Genomic DNA, 24,981 nt, shown 5'->3' with positions numbered 1-24,981 from the left:
GGGAGCAGCGTGAGCAGCCTCTGTTAGCTCCAACTCCTGCCAACCTAGCAGGTCGAAAACATGCCAATGTGAGTAGATCAGTAGGTACCACTCCGGCGGGAAGGTAATAGCACTCCATGCAGTCATGCTGGCCACATGACCTTGGAGGTGTCTACGGACAATGCCGGCTCTTCGCCTTAGAAATGGAGATGAGCACCAACCCCCAGAGTCAGACATGACTGGACTTAACGTCAGGGGAAACCTTTACCTTATTGTGAGAGAAACTGTTGCTCATATCCATCTTTAATTCGAAATATGGCAAATAAGAGCCCAAATGACACCAGAATATTAGATTTAGCTTATGAGGTTACTAGTTACTGAGCTGCAGCTTAAATGGACTTGCCCCACTTGCTGATGTTTGTTCAGTATTGCAGTATGGGACTAACTTCCATTGCAAAGTTTCTTGAAATATCTTATGAATGATAAAGGAATAATATAATTGAATTTATTTTTACACTGCTATGGCGGAAGCATGGAATATTGCAAAATAGGAATTAGTAGTGGCAGTCACTTTGTAAGTTTGATCATTTTTAAGAAGAACGACCCTGCAGTAGGCTTTGTTATTATATCAGAGGGCTGCAGGACCTTGATAGAATCTTTCCTACAACTTTGTCCTCCCCCTTATTTTAGGAAGAAATGCAATTAATAGCAGAAATCATAGTCTTCTGGTGTTTAGTGAACTGGGACTAATACACTGCACTCAGCTGGAGAAATGACTAGATGAGATAGAAATTGTGAAAGAACTGTCACTGAGAACTGTCAGCTTTGCAAAGAAGTACAGTTGTGTAGTAGAAAGATCAAATTATTCTTTTTTTATCAATTTGATCTCTGGTCAGGAAAATAAACAATTTATTTAAAAAACAAGACTCCTTTCCTTAATTAAAGATGTAACTTTTGCTATAATTTTCCATCACTTTTACATTCCATATGGGTGATTTTTTTTTCTAGTCCCACCTCTCTCTCTTCTCAGTTATTTTTCTTTCTCACTTTTCTTTCATTTCTCACTTTCTCACTTTTTTAAAGATGCATTGTTCATCTACTTTTATTGTATTAGGAAAAACAATCCGCGATAATAAATGTAATGGAAACGAAGGTTGCTAGAAAATTCCTAATAAAAATGACTTTAAAAATCTAACTTTTGTAGATTCCAGATCCTTAGAACAGAATAACTATTCTCCATCAAGCTCAGTTTTGTCTCCATTAATTGTCATCTGCTCTTAGGGTTTCACCCAGAAGGTTATTTTGCAGCTCTCTATGAAGATGTCAGGATTGTCACTTACAACCTTTGCATGCAAAGTATAATTCCTACTTGCTGGTTGAGTTTTCTCCACATTGGCTTGGAGCCAGGGTTCCTATGAATGGACCTCTGCTTCGGGAACGCCTTCATTGGAGGAGGGAGAGTGAGGCAATTTTCTCTTACAGTTTTTTCCCTCTACCCCTTAAAAATGCTGCACAGGGATTAAGAAACTCAGAAACTGAAATGTAGTGAAGTTGCAGAGGGAAAGAAGTCCTCCACACTTCCTTCAGCTGAATCCCCCACTTGACTCTGAATTTAGGCTACTTCTATGAATTTAGGCTACTTTGTCTGTGAAGTATTCACAAGAGTATAAATAAACAGTATCTGGGAAAAATAGTTTTTCAAATATTTTAAGCATGGTGAAAAAATAGGGCATTTTCCAATCCAGAAATTATTTTAGAAATTCTAGAGAATAAGGGTTCAACTGAAATAAATAGTAAATATTTATGAACTAAGTCCAATGTTTAGTCTCAGGCAGAGTAGACCTTATGAATCAATTGGAATTTGGTAAAACAGCACATTATTCAGTGGGTCTAATTGGTGTTCACAATTAGAGTTAGTCCTATGGAAATAGTACAATATCAACAACTTCTAAGACGTTGTCTGAATTATACACATCATCTTTCCGTAATTGTTTTGTGTAGAAGACTGGGCATACAGTACTATATATATGTTTGAACAGCATTTTATAGAAACAAGCAAAAATGACCATTTTCTGAGTTGCATTTTTGAAAATTTGTACTTGAAGCATTGGCCAGGATCCCTCATAAAGAAAAGGCAATGGCCTATGTTTTGAAGGATCTTTATATATTGTCTCAAAGCTGGAAATCTGAAAAATTCCATTTATCTTTATGCAAGTTCATGTTATTATTGTTATTTGCCACAGGTGCGAAGTGACTGGTATGTGTATGCATTCCTGTCATCTTTACCTTGGGTGGGGAAGGAATTGTATGAGAAGAAGGATGCTGAGATGGATCGCGTCTTGTCCAGTGTTGAAAACTATCTGAAGTAAGAGAATTAGACAAAATCCTTCTTCATTTGGTGTTAAAAGAGGAGAAAACACTTTCTAGCATTCTAAAGTTGTGCAACTTATTGTTTTATGATTATTAAACACAGCAATAAAATGAGACACTTTGGATTTTTAACTCACAAGCTTCTTGTTATCTGTAAAAACAGCAGTTTAGCAATTAAGACCTTCTTTGGGTGGAGTTTTCTTGTGTTGCTTGTCTTAGCTAGTATTTTGTGTTGGTACATTAGCATTGGTTAATGTTTGCCAGGATCCCTTATAAACAACAAATTAAGGTAAGTGTTTTAAAGGCGTTCTCTCTAGTATGAGGGACTCTGATTGGGCATTCATCTTTAGATCAGTGTGTACATTACACACCACTTTAGCTAAGACAGAAGTGAATGGAAAAGGAAGGGAAATGAATTCCCAGGGCTGATTGTGATGTGCAGATTGAAAATCCTGGTTAGATTAAGCCACATAGGTCATCAAGTCCAATTTCTCTTCAGTATAGGATCTCTAGCTAAAGCATCCCCAGCAGGTAGCTGTCCAGACTCTTTGAAGATGATTAAAGAAAACAATTGGAACAGCAACCAAATGCTGTTAAAACTGTAGCCTGTTGTAGGCATCAGGCTCTTTTGCAAGTTATGCAACCTTTCCATGACTGCAGTGCAAGAACACTAAGGACATAATCCAGCAGGATATTCTTCCATAAAAGTCCCATTAAAACAGAAGCTGCATAAGAATGCTACTAAAATATTCCTGCTGAGGTCTTGCTTTGTAGAGCTTATGCAAAAATGTTTTCTGATGGATTGTACCCTAGAGGTTCATTATAACTTCATGGGCGACATTTTGTTAAAAAAATGGAGGTAATGTCTCGAAATCTTAATTTTTAATTCAGTGAATGTTTTTGAAAAGAGAAGGGTCTCAAGTATAGAATTAAGGGTCAAGTGCAAACTGCTTCAGCAGTCTATCAGAAACATCCCAAAGGTAACTGAAAGTGCTTTCCTATATTATCAACAAGCCATGCCTATTTCAGGGAGACACACCCCATTACTTTGAATAATATGAGTAAATTTGTCATGGTATTTAAGAATATCATATTTTAGAGCTCAGGTCAATGAATCACCTTTTGATACAGTGTGTTCTCTAATGTCAGGCGGCGTCAGAAGATACATGTTCCCATGTTACAGGTTTGGTCTGCTGAGAAACCACATCCACAAGAAGAGGTACATGGGGTTCTTTTTGTTAATGAATGCTACCACATATCAGAAGAGCAATTCTGTACTGTTCATTTAATGAAAAAAGTGCCACTGGATTATCTTCCTTTTTGAAAGTCAAAGCAAGAATTCACTGAAATCCTTCAGTAACCAAGAATTCTTGAATTCTATTCATAGTTTATAACCCATTAGAAATAGTGGAGTGTTTTGTGGTTTCCAGGCTGCATTTTCTCCTGACGTTTCACCCGCATCTGGCGGGCACTTTCAGAGGATTCTCCAAAATGGAGAAAATGCTGCTAGAACACGGCCATACAGTCCGAATGCCACACAACACTCCAGTGATTCAGTCGGTGAAAGCCTTCGACAATCCTTTAAAAATGGTTTCATAGTGCAGTGATTTCAAATGATTTCAGCTGCTTATGGAGTAGTCTGTAAGGTATTCGTCCAAGATCCAAAGCAGTGCCTTAGGTTTCTTGTAGGGCTGAAGATATGCTGTTAGGTTTTGGAAACGTAAGATATTTGAAAATGGATCCTTTTTGTAGTTTTTGCTGGTGAAAATTGCTTTACTTTGAGAAAAGATTGACCATATAGCACTGGCAGCTGCTAATTGAGAAACTCAAATCACAAATTACTTGCACCGTTTGTTAGAAAAATGGCAGACACACCCAGGGGGGGGGGGGGTGGAAAGTCTTTTTGAAAAATCTGGAGATGGCTGCTTTTTGTTTTCCAGTACTTAGATTGCCTTTGGGCTCAGATTCAGAAGCTCAAGAAGGATCGCTGGCAAGAAAGGCATATCCCAAGGCCATACCTCGCTTTTGACAACGTGCTCTGTGAAGCTCTGCAACACAACCTGCCTCCTTTTACACCGCCACCCCACACAAAAGACTCCATTTACCCAATGCCAAGAGTTATCTTCAGGATGTTTGATTACACCGATGATCCTGAGGTGAGTGATATTTGAGAATGAAGTATGATTTCGCTCATAAGTCCCAAGGGAAAAACTTCTGTGAAATTCATAGTGATCCTCTCAACAGTAGATGTGCCATACTGTACATGAAATGTCTTCATACTCTGCTGAAACACTGATTTGGAGGGAAGAGTTTAAAACTATCTGAGATTGAAATAGCTGCTTATGCTAATGCAGAAAGGTTGGTGTGTGTATAATTTTATAATAGATTTTTAAAATGTTACCTATGAGTGTGTTTTTGAAGACTGGTTAATTTTAGTTCAGTGGCACATTTCTTTTTCCTAGGAATCTGCTTCAGAAAAGAGAACAACCTAATGTCTGCTTAAATAGAGTTATATAGCAATATACTTCATTTTTATTAGTATTGTTGACAAAGCTATAGTGTGCTAGGAATACTCGCAAACTGTCAATCGTTAAAATTTACATTTAGGCCAAAGAACTAACAGATTCTGTCTCAATGTCTTTTATTAGGGTCCTGTAATGCCTGGTAGTCATTCTGTTGAGAGGTTTGTAATAGAAGAAAATCTGCACTGCATTATCAAATCACACTGGAAGGAGAGGAAAACATGGTAAGAAGTATTTGGCTATGAGGTCAGGCATGTCCTGGAAGAATTAAAGTGTTTTAAACCCTTTATCTGACTGGACTTTACTAGTTTCTGATGCACAGACCCTTATCTAAATGATATTGTGTACATACAGGGTGAAAACATTACCATAATGACCCTGTAAAATTGATCTGTTTTAAAAAGCTGGGTTTTTTTCAGTCACCTGCCACTATGAAAGTATGAAAGGGAACATTCTGCAGAGATATAAAATACTTTCACAGTAGTGCTCTTGTCTGTACATTCAATCCATGTATTTGTGTTGGCCTTTTCCCAATCTTGTCACCTCTCTTACAGTTGTAAAGTATTATAAAATACTTCTTTCTGGAAAGTCTTCCATATTTTAATGCTTTTAACTGTTAGTTTAATTACATGTTAAATGTTTGTGATCTATCATATTTTGTTTATTCAAGTCTCTAATTTTGTTAATTTTCTGGTTTTTTAGGAATTAGCTATTATAAGTTTTATATTGTGATTGTTCTTATTTATTGTTTTTGAGTCTATCTGCTGTTTGTGTGTTATCGGCATTGAATGTTTGCCTCTTTTATTGGAAACCGTCCTGAGTCCCCCAGTGGGTGGGTTACAAATACAGTATTATTATTATTATTATTATTATTATTATTATTATTATTATTATTCTATGCACAGAAAATGACTGTTGTAAAACAAATCTTAGAAGAACCATATGAGGAAGGCTTTTATAAACAAAAAGAAAAGATCAAAATAAAATATGTTCTAAAGAAGAAAAGTCAGCTGCAAGTTAAAACAATTGAATCATAGAATCATAGAATCATAGAATAGTAGAGTTGGAAGAGACCACATGGGCCATCTAGTCCAACCCCCTGCTAAGAAGCAGGAAATCGCATTCAAAGCACCCCCGACAGATGGCCATCCAGCCTCTGCTTAAAAGCCTCCAAGGAAGGAGCCTCCACCACGGCCCCGGGGAGAGAGTTCCACTGTCGAACAGCTCTCACAGTGAGGAAGTTCTTCCTGATGTTCAGGTGGAATCTCCTTTCCTGTAGTTTGAAGCCATTGTTCCGTGTCCTAGTCTGCAGGGCAGCAGAAAACAAGCTTGCTCCCTCTTCCCTATGACTTCCCTTCACATATTTGTACATGGCTATCATGTCTCCTCTCAGCCTTCTCTTCTGCAGGCTAAACATGCCCAGCTCTTTAAGCCGCTCCTCATAGGGCTTGTTCTCCAGACCCTTAATCATTTTAGTCGCCCTCCTCTGGACGCTTTCCAGCTTGTCAACATCTCCCTTCAACTGTGGTGCCCAAAATTGGACACAGTATTCCAGGTGTGGTCTGACCAAGGCAGAATAGAAGAAGAGAAGGGACTCATAGTACGGAGGCCGTCAAGCAGCTTCCTTTTGGACAAAAAAAACCAGAGATTTCCAAAACAGACTAGTTAAGGTTTTGGTAGGAGATATTTTGTGTAGATTACTTTCAAAGATACAGTAAAATCATAACTGAAAGATGGAGTAAGTACTTTGTAGTAGCTCTAAAATGCACAGCTTGTGTAGTTCTGGAAGAGACTTAGTAGTATTTTTAAGTGTTGTGGGTGGGCTGCTTTGTTTCTTGTAAGAAATGTTTCACAAATTATTTCAACCAGTTCTATCACCATGCAGAGCTTTTCCTGGCCTTTTCATTTCTTTGTTTTGTCAGATATATTCAATGCAGTTTTGTTGTTGATGGCACCTTGCTCTCTGCTATCACTGCTTCCAACTTCAGTCCCCGCAGAGAACTCCAAACTCTCCTTTCTTTTCTTGGCGGAGGGGAGAATAATCCCCTTGCAGGGAAGAAGGGAGTGAGATCTCTTTGAAAATATGAGCATCTCTCATGGAACTCTTTTCCACTGGAATCCTTTCCAGTGTGGGCGAGGACTGGGCATTACCAAAGCAGCCCTAAAAGAGGTGTATGAGACGTGGTTTCTTCCCACTCCTGTGCAACTCAGATAATTGACAGAGAACAAATTGTCAAGAAAGGATTGGGCTGCCAATTGCACAAGCTTTCTCCATGAAACGGACATCCCCCAAAGATCAGCAAGAGGAATGAAGAATATTAATTTATCAGTCCTCTTTTCCCATGCTGTTCTTATGCTTATGAAAATAGTTAATAGCATCATGTTGATGTTGAGTGTGTATCTTTGTATTAAACCCCCTTTCTACCTGGGGAACCAACGGCAGGCATAGGAGGGTCCTAACCCTCTCTCTTTTCGGGAATCCAAAATTAATTCAGTAGCAGTTTCAGTGTCTAACAAGCCCACTGTTCTCTTCACCCAAATGTATACATACATTGAAATTAGCCTCCCTAACAACATAGCCATACAGGTATTTAAATTCCCGATCAGTGACCAGATCTATCTTTTTCTCTAGTGCTGCCCAGTTACTAAGCTATCCTGGAAATAATAGGATCCCTTTGAACTACCACATAGTGGAAGTAAGTATTTTTCTTTGCAATTTAAGCTATATGATGCTAATATTTTCTGTCTTTTGTCATTATGCTGTGCAAGTTGCATTGTACAAATGGGCCTGCTTTTTTGGAACCTATAAGACTGGAATCTTGTACCATTCTGCACTATCATGTGGACAAGCTCTCTACATAAGCAGTTCGCCTTATTATTTTTATTCTTTTTGGTTGTCCAGTTATCCTCTTTGTAGAACTGTGTTTTTGAGAAGTGTTTAAGTCAGAAAGGGTAGCAGCAGCAACAACATTGGTCATGCGTAAGAGGTAGAAGGCAATCCAGCATAAATGGAAAGGGTGGGAGTTTTCCTCCTCTGTCACATAATTGGATCTGAACCTGATATGTGTAATCTTACTGCCAAGTAATAATGACTCCATCAGTGACGTGTTATCATGAACATGCTGTTATGTTTCATACTAACCTCTAGGAATAAGATCAGAAAAGTGCTACCAAACTTCTGCAAGTATGAACATTAAACAAACAACAAGGCAGCATGGCAGTGCAGGTTGTGAGATTCTGAGAGCGGCAGTCATTAAAATAGCTCTGCATTTGTGTATACAGACAGTCCCTTGGTTACAAACAAGATAGGTTCTTTAGCTTTCTTCTTAAGTTGAATTTGTATGTCGGTCAGAACAGGTACATTTTTCAAGTGGAATTCCAGCCCAAATGAAACTAAAATTAGTTTTGGATAGCATAGGGAAGGGTTAGCACCCCTGGAATGTTTGTCTTGCTGTCTGTGACCCTGTTCAGAAGATTGCACTTCTTTCTGTCACTGTGATAATTGGATTTTGAACAATTTGGCTTGTTGTGGAAACAATGATTGGTGAGAAAGCTTTACTGGAGACACCTTTTCCCCGTGATAACTTTTACAGGAATCAATTTCCCTTTCCTAGGGGTAGATTTCCTTTACTTTCTGTTGTCTCCACCTCATTTGTAACTTAGAGTAATTTTTAAGTCACATGTTTGCAACTCTGGGACTGCCTGTAATATGAAAGTTTGTGCAGGTGTTTTTTCACAAAAGAATGTGACCACGTGCAGTGTTACAATATGCACTGTTATGTTCATAATACCTGTTACTAAGCTTTACTTGCAATGCCTGTTACATCAAAAGAGTACAAGCAAGATGGGAAAGGTTCAATATATCCTTCTTATTTTTCCCCTCAGGTAATTTTCTCTGAGGTATTTCAGCTTCCTATTCCACCCCACACTGAAGTCATGTACACAGCACTCCTTATTGAACTTTGTAAACTACAGCCTGGCTCTTTGCCTCAAGTTGTATCCTTTTGAGGGTATTTCGTACTGATTTGGAAAAATCCACAGGATCTTTATTGTTCCCATCTGTCTTCCCATCCAACAGCTGATTGGATGTGCAGATACTCTGAGTAATCTCCTAAAACAACACTGGCCAGCACACATTTTGGTCCCTCAAATGTTAGCCCTGCTTCTTGGTATATTTGACCTGCTGGTTCCAAAAACGTCACCAGTTTCCCCTTATCAGCACTAGTTTTTGAGATAACAGATACCACCTATCAGTCTCCATCCGCTCACCCATAGAAAACCATGATCATATCTTAAGAAACTAGAGCTGATGTGGTCTATCCAATGCAGTTTTCTGAATCTGCACCCCAAATAAACCTAGGAACAGGCATAAAAATCAAGACACCAATAATATTTTTTTGGCTGGACTGTGTAATGTTCTAGCTATACACTTTTGCATTTGTAGTTAATCTTGTTCATCGGGTAACAATAGGATGCCAACCCAGAAACTTAAAGGTGCACAATAAAAGTAACTCAAGTAAGACATTTTTTGCTATCAACTGAACATTGGTATATTAAATATTTAAACCATTTTATACCTTAAGTGGAAATTTACAGCTTGCTCAAGCAACGGAAATGTTATACATGCGCTTGGATACCATGAACACTACTTGTATAGACAGGTAAGTAAATGCAATCATGTCTAGAATTCTGAAGAATTTGTGAAGCAGATGTTTTTATCTTATTTTGACCTGATGTAGTTGTCAAAGATACTGGTTTTACAGACTATTCTAGTTTTAAATATGCCAAAGAGCTTTTTCCCTTATTTAATAACGAACAGGATTAGTAAATTTATCTTCAAAAAGAAACAAGTAGCAAAATGTACACACAGTGATATTATTTTGCATCATTTCCAGATCTACTTTCTGAAGCTTTTTAAAATATGCATGCAGTCCCCAATTTACAAACAAGATTGGGTCAGCAGGTCCGTTCTTAAGTTGAATTTGTTTGTTAGTCAGGACAGGTCCAGCAAAAAGTGCTCTCTTTGTAATTTGGGCAAAAAAGGTGCACATTATAGTAACTGTGTGATTAGAATCCCTTTTTAAAAAACACCAAAGCTTTGAGATCGATAGGAAGAAAAGGGAAAGGGGGTTTGGAAAGATGAGGGGAAGAATAGGGAAATGAGGTTTAGAGAGATCTCTACAGGAAGAAAAAGGAAAGTGGGATAGAGAGATACAGACACGCTTTGGCTCCTCACTAAAATTTCATGGCAGGGAGGGAGAGGAGAGGCCCATTTGTAACTATGAGTTGTTTGTAGGATGTTCGTAAATTGGAGACAGCTTGTAATTAGTATTTCAGTAGCAAACCTCAATACCTGATCAAGAATTGACTCATAATATCAGTGACAATCTGGCATCTAGAAAAGAGATGCCTGATCATTACTGGATATTTTTATTACTGGATTATATTATTATTATTATTATTGACACAATGACGTTGTATGACACAGCAAACAAGACAGATATGCTGGATTTCGTATCACAAAACCACAAGTCGAACACTTCCCAAGTGTCTAGGACTGTGTGATGTATTTTCGGATGATGCGTGCAGATCCCAGCAGGGTGGCCTTTTGCAGCTGGCAGATCATAATTTTGTCAATGTCTATTGTTTCCAAATGCCAACTGAGATCTTTTGGCACGGCACCCAATGTGCCCATCACCACCGGGACCACCTGCACTGGTTTCTGCCAGAGTCTTTGAAGTTCAATCTTGAGGTCCTGATAGTGGCTGAGTTTTTCCTGTTGTTTTTCGTCAATGCGACTGTCACCTGGGATGGCGACATCAATGATCCAAACCTTGTTCTTTTCCACAACTGTGATGTCTGGAGTGTTGTGTTCCAGAACTTTGTTGGTCTGGATTCGGAAGTCCCACAGTATCTTTGCATGCTCATTTTCTACTTGTTAACATTTTCCATTTGTTAAGAGTTCTCTGTTCCTTCAAACTTTGCAAGCAATTTTTCTATGATTTTCCTGGATAGATTGTGACATTATATATTATGTTACAAATAATTGCTATGTTTCTGAGAAGGAGAGGTTACTGAAACTTTTTTTCTCCCCCATGAAGGTTCATTAATTGGTTTTCTCACCATCTGAGTAATTTTCAATTCCGGTGGAGCTGGGAAGACTGGTAAGTATTTCTCTTCTACACCTGTAATTGATTTTATATGTACTTTTGTATATACTTTTTCATTTCATTTCTAGTGAATTCTAAGATAGTTTGGGAGAATGTCTAGTTTTTATATGTAATTTTAATTGCATTTGAACTTTTATACTCAACACAAATATGTAATTTTTTAATTTTTATATTCATATGTATATCCATTTGTTTGTATTGTATCATGTTACTGTTAAGCGCCTTGAATTCCACTGAGCAGAAAGGCAGGATAAAAATGAAGTAAATAAAATACATAATAAATAAATTCCTTATCTTTCTTCATTTCTTAAGAATATAATTCCTTTTGAAGAATTATCCAGTAAAAGTGCAACTTAGCATCATAACAAAGCTTATATTCTTGCATACTTGTGAAACTGGGAATACAGGTATCCCACAAATATATTTGTTTAAAGGGTTGTTTTTCAGGGATTTTAATGTCATAATTTACTGGTGTAAAACATTATTCTATATTAGTTTTCCATTGCCATGGCTCTGATTATGCAGATAACGGGAAGAACTGCAGTACACATGAGCAAATATTAGAAAAAAATAGTTTTTTTTTCTGAGTAACATCAGTTTTTATAATTTCTTATCCAATGATAGGTCAGACTGTCTTTCTGAGGATCTTGATAAGCCCAGACCTAAGTTTGTAAAAGAAGTATTAGAAAAATGCATGAGGTGAGTGAAGTCTCGGAATTGCAATTGACAAAATGCAAGAAAGAAGTAAAAAGTTCGTTCCTTCTTAATACATTTGCTAAAGAGCATACATACTGTAAAGAAATATTTTTTTATAAACCTTCAGCCTGAATTTAAAGTCACTACACCACTTCATTGCCAACATAATTTATTTTCTCCTGACGTTTCGCCCACATCTATGGCAGGCATCCACCCCCTCTGTAACTCTTGAAGCTACCACTGGATTCTACTACTCTGCTAGTTGGACTATTTTGTATGGGGTGGCAGGAGCAATAAAGCAAAATCTGTTCATGTTTGTAGTATGGCTTTAGGTTTTTAGATTGTTCTTTGCATTCTTTTTTCTTGGAAGTACAGTAGGACCTTGGGATGTTTCTTTTAATGTGTTGTGATGTTGCTGTCTGTTTCAAGAAGTTAGAAGTAGGGGTGTGGAAAGATATCCTTTTCAGTTAACTATGAATTTGGGGTTATCAAGTTAATCCCAAAGCTTTCTGTACTCTTTGCTAATAAAATAAATCTGTGCACTACAAATTTTGAGGGGAAAAACATCCTCCTAACTCCTGGAAATGTGTACAATTACTGTTATTTTGTTAACACTTCTAGGTTGATTTGTGTTGATTTGATTATTCAAAGATTTGATATTTTCTTTAGGAATCTCTAGGTCGTCCAGGGCAGTTCACTCATCAGCTTCCAGTATAAATTGTCCATTGAGTTATGTTACAGAGCCTAGAATTTCCTAGAGAAATATTCTCTCAGGTCAATTTTTTTTTAAAAAAATGAAGTTGTTTTATTTTCACATGAGTATTGTGCCCCTAAATCCCACAAATGCGGATGTCTGGTTGTATTGCTTTGCAACACACTGAAACTGCATTTTAATAACTGGAAATTTGTCATCTTGCATTTCAGCTGGCATTAGGATTATGATTTTTTTAAAGCACTGAAATTCTCTGGAGGGTGATTTTTTTTAGCATCACATTCTGCATCATGCAGAGACATAGATCAAATTTATGAATGTTTAATTTTTGTTGATTAACCGTTTAGTTGTTTAGTTGTGTACTTTGTGCTTTATTCAAAGCTTGATATGGATTTTTTTTAAATTAAATGTTTGCTTTTGTTGTGCCTGTAGTATTGTATCATGCTTGACCACTTTCTGCAAAATCTTGCTTTTTTTCAGACTTTCCTATCACCAGCGAATTGTAGATATTGTCCCTCCTACTTTTTCAGTCCTAACTCCTGCAAATCCAACATGTATTTATAAATATGGAGATGAAAGTAACAGTATGTATATAGATTATATGTTTGTGATATAGTTTCTTTTTTTTAAAAAAACCAACCAATTGGGCTTGCTGTCTTTTGAGACAAATACAGGTATACCTCAGTTAACAAAGCCTCTGACGAAGAAGCTTTCCTATACAAAGTCATATCTATGCCTGCCCAGAACCTTTTTTATCCTCAGTCTAGCAGGAAGTTTTTAACATCAGCATTGGGGAGGATCTTGAGGAGGGCTGGAGAAACACATACTTTGAGTATAGAGGTTACAACACTCTGCCCGTAGTAAGCAGCACAATATAGCTTGAGTTTAGAAACAATGGGATTCTACTCTAGCCAACCTACTATAGGTATGTGTGTCGACTTACAGCAGGCAAGGTAAATGGTAGCTGTTGCCATGCATGCATGAATATTAAACCAAAAAGAAAAGGGGAGGATGTTTGAGCCTGCCTCCCCAACCGTTCCCAGCATGTTAAAACAAACATAGGCCTATGAATTTGACCACACCATGTAGTTGTAGAAGGCAAAAAACATAATCCTTGAATGCTTTTTAGGAAGAAGCCTTCGAATGGTCTCAAGAAGGTTCAAAATGTCTTTCTTTACTTATGTGGCACTCCCCTGACTAGGTTGTTTCATTTCACGTGTGCATGTTGTCAGTTTGGAGTAAAACGTTTGCTGAAACATGTTGAACTGCTCTTCTTTTTTGTGGTGTAGGAACCTATCCCTGTTCTTTCCATGTTATTTCTGCCTCTGGTTCCAAATTTTCTGTAAAAGAAGTAATGCCTAGGAAAACACCGACTTCATTAACTGAGGTATACTTGTATTTGTTGCAGTTTGAAATGCAATTATATTGCTGTGAAGGGAAGAAGCAGATAATTTCTCTGAAGCCAGATGATTAACCCATCTGTAGAGTGTGTAGTCTAGCCCACTGCTTCTTAAACTGGGTTCCCCTTAGACTCAAAGTTGGGGTCATGAAAAATTTGGCAACAATAAAAGGTTTCTGAACACCCTTTTAGACAAATTTGTTAGAAACAATATGCAGTGTTTACAGTGGACTTTGCAGCAAATGTGCCAGTTGCACTCCACAAACAGGAAAAGCAACTTGTTGAGCAAGCCTTGCAAATGCTGATTTGTTATCAGTAAATATTTGGTTTTTATACCTATTTTATATATTTATATATCTAGAGTCACATAAAAAGGGGTTGCGAATGAGAAAATTTCTGAAAAAGCAGATATGATACAAATCTTGGCTCTTTCATGTATTCACTAGATCCTTATTTGCAGTGTGGAAATAATGATATCAACCCATATGTCATGCTGCATTAAGGATTATAGCAAGAATATGTGAAGCAATTTCCATAGTTCTGTTTGATTACATTTGAACTTCCTCTTTTTTCAAAATGCCCAGAACACCTAAAAGCAACTCCTAGCAATCTGTAGTTCTTAACCAGCTTTGCCTTGCTTGCACAGTGTAATAATAATAATAATAATAATAATAATAATAATAATAATAATAATAATAATAATAATAATTTTATTTCTTACCCACCTCTCTGTGTGGCTGGAGGTGGGTTTGAACATTACTGAAAACACATAATAATCTAAAACAAGGTCCTCAACTTGTGGGTCCCCCAGATGTTTTGTCCTTCAACTCCCAGAAATCCTAACAGCTGATAAACTGGCTGGGATTTCTGGGAGTCGTAGGCCAAAAACCTGGGGACCCACAGGTTGAGAGCCACTGACCTAAAACATTCTATAAAATACACATATTAGAACATATTTATTCAAAATATATATTAAATATAATATATATTATATATTTTGTCAACTCAGCTTTAAGAAAGAGTGGTATCCAATTTTTTGTGAAGAGAATTGCTTCTCTCTTTATTTTTTGCAGAATCTCTGCCAGGATATAATGTTGCGCTGTGTCTAAACATTGCCATTAAAAATAAAGCCAGCAACGATGAAATCTTCACTATTCTGAAAGATGTGCCAAATCCTAATCAGGATGATGATGATGGTAAGTGTGTATAACTGAAGTCATCTTTCCACATTTCTGGTTACTTTTGTTCTCACCAAGATTGATTGATTTCAGTTGTATCTTTAAATGAGCCAGCTAAAAGCTGGATTAAGCTATGCCTATGTAGATTTTTAGTCATTAATATTTGTTTGCTCTTTGAGATATCAAAGTATGCTTGTTCAATGACTGTATTCATACATAGGGAAATAGTAGATTTTTGACATTAGTAGTTATGCATTATATAATGTAAACGTCTTGATGTTTAAGAGAAATTACTTTTACTTGTTCTTCATTGGCATTGGAGTTGAGAAAAATCCATTATCAAATTTCTTGATGCCTTCATTCATAGTTGCTGTTAACTAATGTAGGTATAGTTGTAAGGATAGTTTTTAAGAGAGACAAAAAGATAAGCAGTATTTCACAGACTTGAATGAAAGCTTAAGCAATGGGGCCACAAAGTGGAGTCCACGGCATGCGAGTGTGGAGAAGAGCAAACCACAGACCACCTATTGCAATGCAGTCTGAGCCCTGCCACACGCACAATGGAGGACCTTGTAGCAACACTAGAGGCACTCCAAGTGGCCAGCTACTGGTCAAAGGACATTTAGAAAAATGCCAACTTTTTCACTCTGTTTGTGTTGTAAAATACATTACAACTATACCCTCCGTTCGCTTCTGACATGATAGATGGATAGATAGATAGCTAGATGAAAGCTTTTATTGGAAGTACATCTATATGTAATTTTGTTGTGTTTTTTAGATGAAGGGTTCTCCTTTAATCCATTAAAAATAGAAGTATTTGTCCAGACAGTGCTGCATTTAGCTGCAAAGTCATTCAGTCACTCCTTCAGTGCTTTGGGAAAGTAAGTACAACCATGACTTTGCCTGTGTTTGTTTTTAATGCATTGCTTCTGTATCTCTTAAGAAGAAGGAACAAAAACAATATTCCAATATACAGTTTTTATCAATCAAGCATATAACCTGTTTTTTTCTCCAACGTGGCCTGCTCAGGCAATTGGTAGCTTGGCGTTCTTATATATTGTTTGATATTATGATTTGGTTTTTAAATGTATGTTTGGCATTGAATTTACCATTAAATTGTAAACCTCTTTGAGTCACCCCAGGGGTGAGAAAAGCAGTATATAAATACAGTAAATATTACTTATAGTCCTGTGATAGTTGTTATCCTTAAGACTCAGCTTTTGAATATAATTTTTAGTAAAAATGCAGAATTAAAATGTCATAAAAGAAAATAAAAATACAGGGAGAACTTTCTTTAGTATTCCTACATGATGGGACTCCTATATTGTTTCTCAGCCAGCAGGGAAGGAAACATCACCAAATTGGTTAGCTCCTGTCACTACCCAGATTTATGTTTTGAGAAAGCATTTCCTGTGTAATTCTTGGATCCTCCTTTGTTTCGTTACATCCTGGGATCTGTGTGTGTGCGTGTGTGTGTGTGTGTATGTGAAGAAGTCTACTCCTGAGACTGATCCTGGGGGTTTGCTCTCACTTATAAGGGCGTTGGACCTGAGTGGGAGTCCCCTGGATTTATCTTCCAATAAATGGCCAGCTTCCTACTTCAATTATTGGGTGTTTTAGTCAAGGGAAGGCTTTGGTGATAGTCAAGGACTGACACCTAGCCTCATCTGGACCAACATCCTGTTGCTCCTTCCCTTACCCCTTTCCAGGTTCAACCTAACATATAGGATATAGTTAAATAAAGTGACCCTTGGTTAACCCAACTTTCTATGCTTGGTCATCAATGCATACCTGCACCTGCACAGTGTAATTGTACTCGTGGTCAATTGGTGAGCTGTGGAAGGTCTCCCCAAATTCTGTTTCTGTCTTTCTGTGGAGTCTCTTCTGGGTATCTCTGCTTAATAAAAAACAGTGTTGGGAAACCGGACCATAATCCTCCTTTCTCCCCAGCCTTGCTTCTCAACAGTTTGGTTCCAAGATGAATGCAGTCCTTCTTAGCAGCCAGCTATTAAAACGCATAGCATGGTCAAAGAAAAACAAAGCAATGTCCTTTACATGAACAATCCTCAATTGCCGGTTTTCTGTTCCAATCAGATTTCGTGAAGTTTTCAAAACGCTGGCAGAGAGTGATGAAGGGAAGCTTCATGTCCTCAGAGTCATGTATGAAGTATGGAAGAATCATCCACAGGTGATCATTTGTCGGGCTCCTTCTTTCTTTACTCATTCATCATTTGCTTCTGGGATGTGTACATTTAAGTCACATTGGGATTAGGTTATATCCAGTTAAACAGTATTCAAAATCCTTTAAAAACTTGTCTAACATTCTAACATATGCTTGAAAGCAAAATTTTCTCTTTTTAACACTCTCTAAAAATAAAAAAAATGGGGTTTCAAGGACTGGATTGTTCCGGTGGTTTATTAATTACTATTTACTTTTAGGAGGAATATAGTGTTATCCGAATTGTCAACTTTGTAAAATAGTTGAAGGAGGGAGACCTGAGATAGTGTTGTGTTTTGCCTTCCATGCTCTTGATCACAACAAGAAACAAACGCTTCCTGGTAAAATGCCATTTTTCTCATAATAGATGATTGCTGTTCTGGTGGATAAGATGATTCGCACACAGATTGTGGACTGTGCTGCTGTGGCAAACTGGATTTTCTCTTCTGAGCTGGCTCATGATTTCACAAGGTAAGTAAATATAAATCTCCCACTGCCATCTTTTCTAATGAAAAACTATTGTTTGCAAGTACCTGGCAAAAAATGAAAGTATGACTGCCTTTAACATTTTCAAAGTAACAATTTCTAGGTTGGGTTAGTCTTTCAAATAAAGCAACAAAAATTCAAAGTCAACTTAAACATTTACTGGTTTATTATTGAATAAACTAAATACAAAAATTGGGAAAATGTTGGGAGAAGCTCACTCATTGCATTCATTTTGTATATGGTGGGGGGAGGAGTTGCATTTTATTTCTTTCACCTAATTTCATTTAAACAGGGAATGAAGTTGTTTTCTGCTCCACTTCCTGGATAAATGAAGCCCTCTCCTTGATCTGAAACAGCAAGGGGGAGCGGGGGAGAGAAACATAGCAATGTCTATTGAATAACAGTTTCTGGGTTGCATTGGTCTTTTAGAAAAACAACAAAGATTCAAAATCACCTTAAGTATTCACTGGTTTATTATAGCATAAGCTTAGTACAAGTAATTACTCAAAAGAGTTTGCTATGTTTCCCCTCACCCCCCTGACTATTTCCGACCAAGGAGAGGACTTCATTTATCCAGGAAGTGAATTGGAAATCAACTTGATTTCCTCTTTAAATAAAGCCTTATTGCTGACCTAAATGATGTTGGATGACGGGACAAAAAGGTAGCAATTCTCCCTCCTCCTCCTTGCCACCAAGCATAATGGAGTAAAAAATGACTGGTTTAAAAAATAATTTCAGAGATGAGAAGGAGGTTCAGCAAGGGGAAGATACAGTCCTTCATGATTCTACAAGAGGGTTTTGAGGCTAGGTGTCCCCAAAACCCCTAGTATCTCTATTCCAGTCAGACACTAGAGATGAGGAGATTAAATCAACAGTTTTAATTTGCAGAGCAAGGCCACCGAATGAACAACAAAGAAATAAATGTGCCACACGACTGAGATAAGTAGTTTGGTTTTATAGTCAGAACTTTTTCTTGCGCAAAGTTCAGTCCTTTGTTCTCTATTTTCAGCAGCTTGTGCCTGCTTGCATTTCTTTTCCGTAGCTTCCCCCCTCTCTTCTCCTTCCTGCTGAGCTCTCAGATTTCCTTCAGTGCCCTGTCTCATCCTTCAGGTCATAAAGTCCTCATGAGAACCTTTCACTACTTTCATCTCTCTTAATTGTTTATCTATTGCTCCTGTTATGCTTTGTTTTGACTAGCAGACTTCAGAGTGAGCTTTCTTTTTAACTCCTCCAATTTTTTTCCTCCTTCTGTTTTTTCCAAATTTCTTAAAACTTCATGTTGCTGGCAATTCCCTACTTTTTCCTAGCCCTAGCTCCAACAAGACCACCATGTCTTCTCCTCCAACTCCTTGGAGATCCAGTATAATTCTGACAAGATGAAAAATCCTGCCAGTACAGCACCACCACTGGTTTGAGACCATTGTCTCTAAGGTGCCAAGGGACAAACCAACCTTTCCTCCAGCTTTTTGGAAACTTGCATAAAGGGTTTTTTTTAATAGTGAAGATTTTCTTTCATCCCTATTCTCCAGTGGGACTCTATATTTGTATAAGAAAATACAAGATACATAGCCCTTACACATCTGAGCCTCCTTGATTTATCAGAGAATGTGTGGTGGACAAGAAAGTACAGCCAGTTCCAACCCTATCAGATGTTCCTGGGTAATATGCATGATGGCACACAAGGGTTTATTGCCTGCTATTATTGGAGATACATCTGGTTTGTATCTAAAAACATCACATACAAAGTGCCTTTATAGGAGAGAGATCCAGTGATTGTGCAAGTTTTGTAGCCACGACATCCTGCATATTGGAAGTTATTGCCAGTTTCGCAAGAGGACCATATTTCATTACATAATAGTTTCACCCACATTTTTGGGATGGCAAAATTATTGTTTTTGTATTCCTCACATAATGGTCATAGAGCAGTTTGGATCAGATTCCCTCTTCTTTCCATTCTTCCTTTTTTCAATACAAGGCAGTTTAAAAACTATGAAATGGAGGTCTCTGGAACTCTGCTCTTCCCTCCTTCCTTTCTCCAAAGAACTCCAGGAGTTCTTGGAAGAAACTGGTTTTCAGGCTTCAGGCCAGGTTATGGAACTGAAACAGCCTTGATTGCTGTAGTAGATCTACACAGGGAACTAAACAGGGAGAGTGTGTCCGTGTTGGTTCTCTTGGACCTCTCAGCGGCCTTTGACACCATAGACCACAGTATCCTTCTGGGACACCTTGCTTGGAGGTACTGTTTTACTGTGGCTCTGGTCCTTCCTGGATGGTCGTTCTCAGAAGGTGTTGTCCCGCATGTTGTTTAACATTTACATGAAGCTGTTGGGAGAGTTCATCCAGAGTTTTGGAGTTTGATGTACACAGATGACTACAACTCTATCACTCCTTTCCACCTGCTGCTAAGGAGGCTGTTCAGGTCCTGAACTGGTGCTTGGCAGCTGTGACGATCTGGATGAAGGTGAACAAATTGAAATTGAATCCAGACAAGATAGAAGTACTCCTGGTCAGTCGGAAGACCAAACAGGGTATAGGGTTACAGCCTGTGCTGAATGGGGTTACACTCCCCCTGAAGACACAGGTTCACAGCTTGGGAGTTCTCCTGGATTCATCACTGAACCTGGAACCCCAGATCTCGGCGGTGGCCAGAGGAGCTTTTGCATAATTAAAACTTGTGCACCAGTTGTGCCTGTACCTTGAGAAGTGATACTTGGCCACGGTGGTCCATGCTCTTGTTATATCTCAGATAGACTACTGTTCGGAAGCTTGAAGTGGTCCAACGGGTGGCAGCCAGGTTCCTCACTGGGACGGCATACAGGGAGCATACAACCCCCCTGTTATGTCAGCTCCACTGGTTGCCTGTCAGCTACAGAGCACAATTCAAAGTGCTGGCTTTAGCTTATAAAGCCCTAAACGGTTCTGGCCCAGTTTACCTGTCCGAATGCATCTCCCTCTATGATCCACCCCAGAGGTTAAGATCTTCTGGGGAGGCCCTACTCTTGATCCCACCTCCTTCACAGGTGCGATTAGTGGGGATGAGAGACAGCCTGCTCAGTGGTGGCTCCTCGCCTGTGGAACTCCCTCCCCAGCAAACTTAGATCAGTTCCCTCCCTTCTGACTTTCAGAAAAAAAGTAAAAATGTGGCTTTGGGACCAAGCTTTTGGACAATAATCTGCAGTGCAATTAAAAAAAATACATACAGTAGAGTCTCACTTATCCAACATAAACGGGCCGGCAGAACATTGGATAAGCGAATGTTGGATAATAAGGAGGGATTAAGGAAATGTCTATTAAACATCAAATTAGGTTATGATTTTACAAATTAAGAACCAAAGCATCATGTTATACAACAAATTTGACAGAAAAAGTAGTTCAATACTCAGTAATGCTATGTAGTAATTACTGTATTTACGAATTTAGCACCAAAATATCACGATGTATTGAAAACATTGACTACAAAAATGCGTTGGATAAGCGAGTGTTGGATAAGTGAGACTCTACTGTAGTAAATTACATAGTCATCTATGTTGCTCAGTAGAAACTGCACTGTTTCTGCAGTCGAGTTCCCTTTACCTTGTGTCAGCAAGGGTTTCAGATGTCTTTCTCTTGGATCACTATACAATGGGCAGACTAAGAAATAATGCACTATGTCTTCTACCTGACATTGACTACAGATACATAGATTAAAGAAATACGGAATAGTGCAATGACAATTGGAATAGGCACGGATTACGACTCTGGATTATGTGGTTTGAATTAGTTGGGTTTTTTTATTTTAATGCTGAGATGTTTTTAACATGTTAGTTTTAATGTATTTGTGATTTTATTGTATGTATATTTGTGGCATCGAATTGTGCCTTTTTTGTAAGGTCACTCTGAATCCCCTGCAGGGTGAAAAGGGTGGGATATAAATGTGTTAAATAAACTTAATTTCAGATTTTGTAAACTGCTTTGCCTTCGGGGAAAGAACTCCTTCCTCCGAGTTTGAAAGCAGTTTTAAAGAAACAGAACTGTTTGTTTGAGGCTGGATCATCCCTCCTCCTCCTCCTCCTCTCCCCCCCCCCCCCTTGGAGGTAAGCCAGTTAAAAAAATGAACAACAGAAACTGGAGAATTAAAGGCAGTTTTTTCCCCTCATGTAATAGTCGCACCCCCCCTTTTTCACTTAAAAAAGGGATAAAAAGTGCAACTTTTATAGAATGAAATACGACATATACATAGGTTAAGTATATGTTGGCTTGATATTTGAAACAAGGATGTTGTGTAATCAAGAAGTAACACTTGCTTCTTTCTTCTAGGTTTTATATCTGGGAAATCTTACACTCAACTATTCGTAAAATGAACAAGCATGTGGTCACGATCCAAAAGGAACTAGAAGAGACCAAAGCAAGATTAGCCAAACAACACAAGCGTGTATGTTGTATTATTGTGTTGTATTATGCATTGATTTTGTGAACGGTAAATGCATAAGTGCATGGCTCTGATTGACTTCATGAACCTTGTTGACTCTTATTGGCTTCAAGGGATCAGATACAACCTTGATCCTTTGCTGAAGTGAGTAAGAGCAAACGGCTTATTAATCTCAGGAAAAGCACGGTTTGCTGCCTCTCATAGAATTGCTGTAACCACCAGAAACGGATTCTATCTAAGATAAAAAGGGGAAAGAATGCACTCTGGCTTTTCATTGGCATGATTGCACTTGGGCTCACCCTAATGATGGAATTTCATTCTAGCGGGACAGTGATGATGATGATGATGACGACGATGACGATGACGACGACGACCATAGCATTGACAGAGAAGATGGGCCTCTGGAAGAACAGATAGAACGCCTGCAAGAAAAAGTTGAATCAGCCCAGAGTGAACAAAAAAACCTTTTCCTTGTAATATTCCAGGTAAGAAACAATGCTCTTCGGTGACTAATATAAAACAATGCAATAGAAGATGGTTTGCTTACTGTAAGGCATAAATCTCTGTTTATCAAAACTCCATAGAGGGTGGTTCTCAATCTTTGATCCTACAGATCTTTTTGTCTAAATTTGTCCGAATCCCTAACCATTCTAGCCAAGGATTCTGGGAGTCCAAAACCTTGGAGAACCTGATTGAGAAGAACAGCTCTGGAGTATACATTTCAGCCTTTAAAATAGAGGTATAATAGGAATTCTTTGCACTTGTGAATTTGATCTGCAAAAAGTGGGAATAATTTTTATGTTTTATAGTAAACCATGCTATACATTATGCTGTGTCTCAGATGACCATAAAGTATCTCCTTTTAAAGGTATACTCTGTCTTGTTTGCAGAGATTTATTTCTTTGTACAGTAGAATCTCCCTTATCCAACATAAACGGGCCAGCAAAATGTTGGATAAGCAAAAATGTTGGATAATAAGGAGAGATTAAGGAAAAGCCTATTAAATGTCAAATTACGTTATGATTTTATAAATTAAACACCAAAACATCATGTTTTACAACAAATCAACAGAAAAGGCAGTTCAATGTATGGTAATTTTATGTAGTAATTACTGTATTTATGAATTTAGCACCAAAACATTCCAGCGTATTGGAAACATTGACTACAAAAATATTGATTACTAAAAAATTGACTACAAATAAAGGTAGAATTGCATAAAATGAACTTACAGTAACACCATTGTTGGAAGTTAAATCCGTAAAAATTTAAGTCCTTGCTGCCTAGAGAAACAGCTGTAGATTTGGGCGGGAGGCAAACTGTGTTGGATAATCCAGAACATAGGATAAGCAAAGGTTAGATAAACGAGATTCTACTGTATTTTATTTTTAATTGCATGTTATTATTATTATTAATAATAATAATAATATATGCACGTGTGTGTGTGTGTGTGTGTGTATAAACAAACAAATGCAGTATTTCCTTGACACTCTGGCACTTTAGTTGTGAATTCATGACAGCTAGTTTATCCATAGATGTTCTGTGTTTTAAAATTATGCTATTTTGATTTTATGTGATACATGTTGATTGTGGTTGTTATAATCTTATGTGATATTGTTTTATACTCATGTACCTCTTTATGTTATATGCTGCATCCTGGAATGCTTTTATAAGCCGCCCTGAGTCCCTACGGGGAGATGGTGGCAGGATAGAAATAAAATTTTATTATTTTATTTATTTCATATATGCAGTGGTTGTATTAGACTACGCCATTCCCTCTTCCCTTGCATCCCGTTGGAGTGACATCGTATCCTTTGGGTTAGACACAATCATGCACAGTTCTGTTTTTCTTTCCTATTACAATATTTTTCCATTTTTCCATTTTTCCATTCTTCCTTCTAGCAGAGTACTTATTATTTTAAAATTCCATACAAAAATTCTGACAGATTAAATTATGAAACCTTTTATAAAGACGTTTCCCTTTCTTTCTTTCTACAAAATTTAGAAATGGTTCTCATTCTTTGATAATTTTTTGGTGTGTGTTTTCTTTATTCATCATAGCCAGTTCAGCATCTACAATCCATTCTTCTATTGTCAGTTTGTCTGACTTCTTCCAGTGTTGTGCATACAGCATCCATTCTGCAGTAATCATGTAGTGCACTCCTTTGTAGTTTAGTAATTTTGTTTGTTTATTTGGCATTTCTAATAAAAATATTTTAGGCTCTAATTGTATCTGAATTTTTTTAAAGTACTTTGCCCCAAAATTTCCTTTTCTTTTTTTTTTACCAGACCACCATATTTCTTTGTACAGTATTTAAAAGATGCTGTTAACCCAGTAGTTTCAATTTGTTCTTTCTCACCAGCGTTTCATCATGATTCTGACAGAGCACCTGGTGAGATGTGAAACGGGAGGGATTGATGTAATGACACCTTGGTACAAAAACTGTATAGAAAGGCTGGAGCAGATTTTCTTGCAGGTGAGTTTCTGAACTGTCAAAAGGGCATGTGGTCACTAGAAAGCAATCTGAGAAAATGATCCTTTTCATCATACCACTTGATAATCTATAAAACCTTTATCATTATAGTTGATAGCTGGCATAAAGGAAGCTGACAAAGATACTAAAATTCTGTGGGTATGTCTACATTGGAGAACACTGTGGGTTGCATAAACCATACATGTAGCACTTTGTGCAACTACAGGAGCAACTCAAGACACCGTGGTCTTTTGCACCTGCCTCTTGCTGAGGTCTTTCCTTTCCTTTCTTTCTTTGACCTTCTGGTAAACAAAGTAGTCAAAAAATGTTTTTCATGTCCGGAGCGACTTGAGAAACTGCAAGTCGCTTCTG

General features: G+C 37.7%; 1 protein-coding gene across 2 annotated transcripts in view; it reads left to right on the top strand.

Annotated features, from left to right (window-relative positions):
* Window positions 1-24,981, top strand: part of ncbp1 (nuclear cap binding protein subunit 1) — a 36,972-nt gene that overhangs the window by 10,405 nt on the left and 1,586 nt on the right. For both annotated transcript variants that reach the window (XM_003227887.4, XM_062971734.1), the window contains 17 exons: window positions 2,223-2,344; window positions 3,499-3,568; window positions 4,290-4,505; window positions 4,998-5,095; window positions 7,504-7,567; window positions 8,757-8,867; window positions 9,468-9,532; window positions 10,973-11,035; window positions 11,666-11,740; window positions 12,930-13,033; window positions 14,922-15,044; window positions 15,805-15,907; window positions 17,121-17,214; window positions 17,612-17,715; window positions 22,027-22,141; window positions 22,462-22,623; window positions 24,499-24,612. In XM_003227887.4, coding sequence (XP_003227935.3) covers window positions 2,223-2,344; window positions 3,499-3,568; window positions 4,290-4,505; window positions 4,998-5,095; window positions 7,504-7,567; window positions 8,757-8,867; window positions 9,468-9,532; window positions 10,973-11,035; window positions 11,666-11,740; window positions 12,930-13,033; window positions 14,922-15,044; window positions 15,805-15,907; window positions 17,121-17,214; window positions 17,612-17,715; window positions 22,027-22,141; window positions 22,462-22,623; window positions 24,499-24,612 — 1,803 coding nt within the window. The remainder of the gene's footprint in view (window positions 1-2,222; window positions 2,345-3,498; window positions 3,569-4,289; window positions 4,506-4,997; window positions 5,096-7,503; window positions 7,568-8,756; window positions 8,868-9,467; window positions 9,533-10,972; window positions 11,036-11,665; window positions 11,741-12,929; window positions 13,034-14,921; window positions 15,045-15,804; window positions 15,908-17,120; window positions 17,215-17,611; window positions 17,716-22,026; window positions 22,142-22,461; window positions 22,624-24,498; window positions 24,613-24,981) is intronic.

The sequence above is a fragment of the Anolis carolinensis genome, chromosome 2 (genome assembly GCF_035594765.1).
Source record: "Anolis carolinensis isolate JA03-04 chromosome 2, rAnoCar3.1.pri, whole genome shotgun sequence".
NCBI classification, from domain to species: Eukaryota; Metazoa; Chordata; class Lepidosauria; order Squamata; family Dactyloidae; genus Anolis; species Anolis carolinensis.
This window is presented reverse-complemented; position numbering and strand designations above follow the sequence as displayed.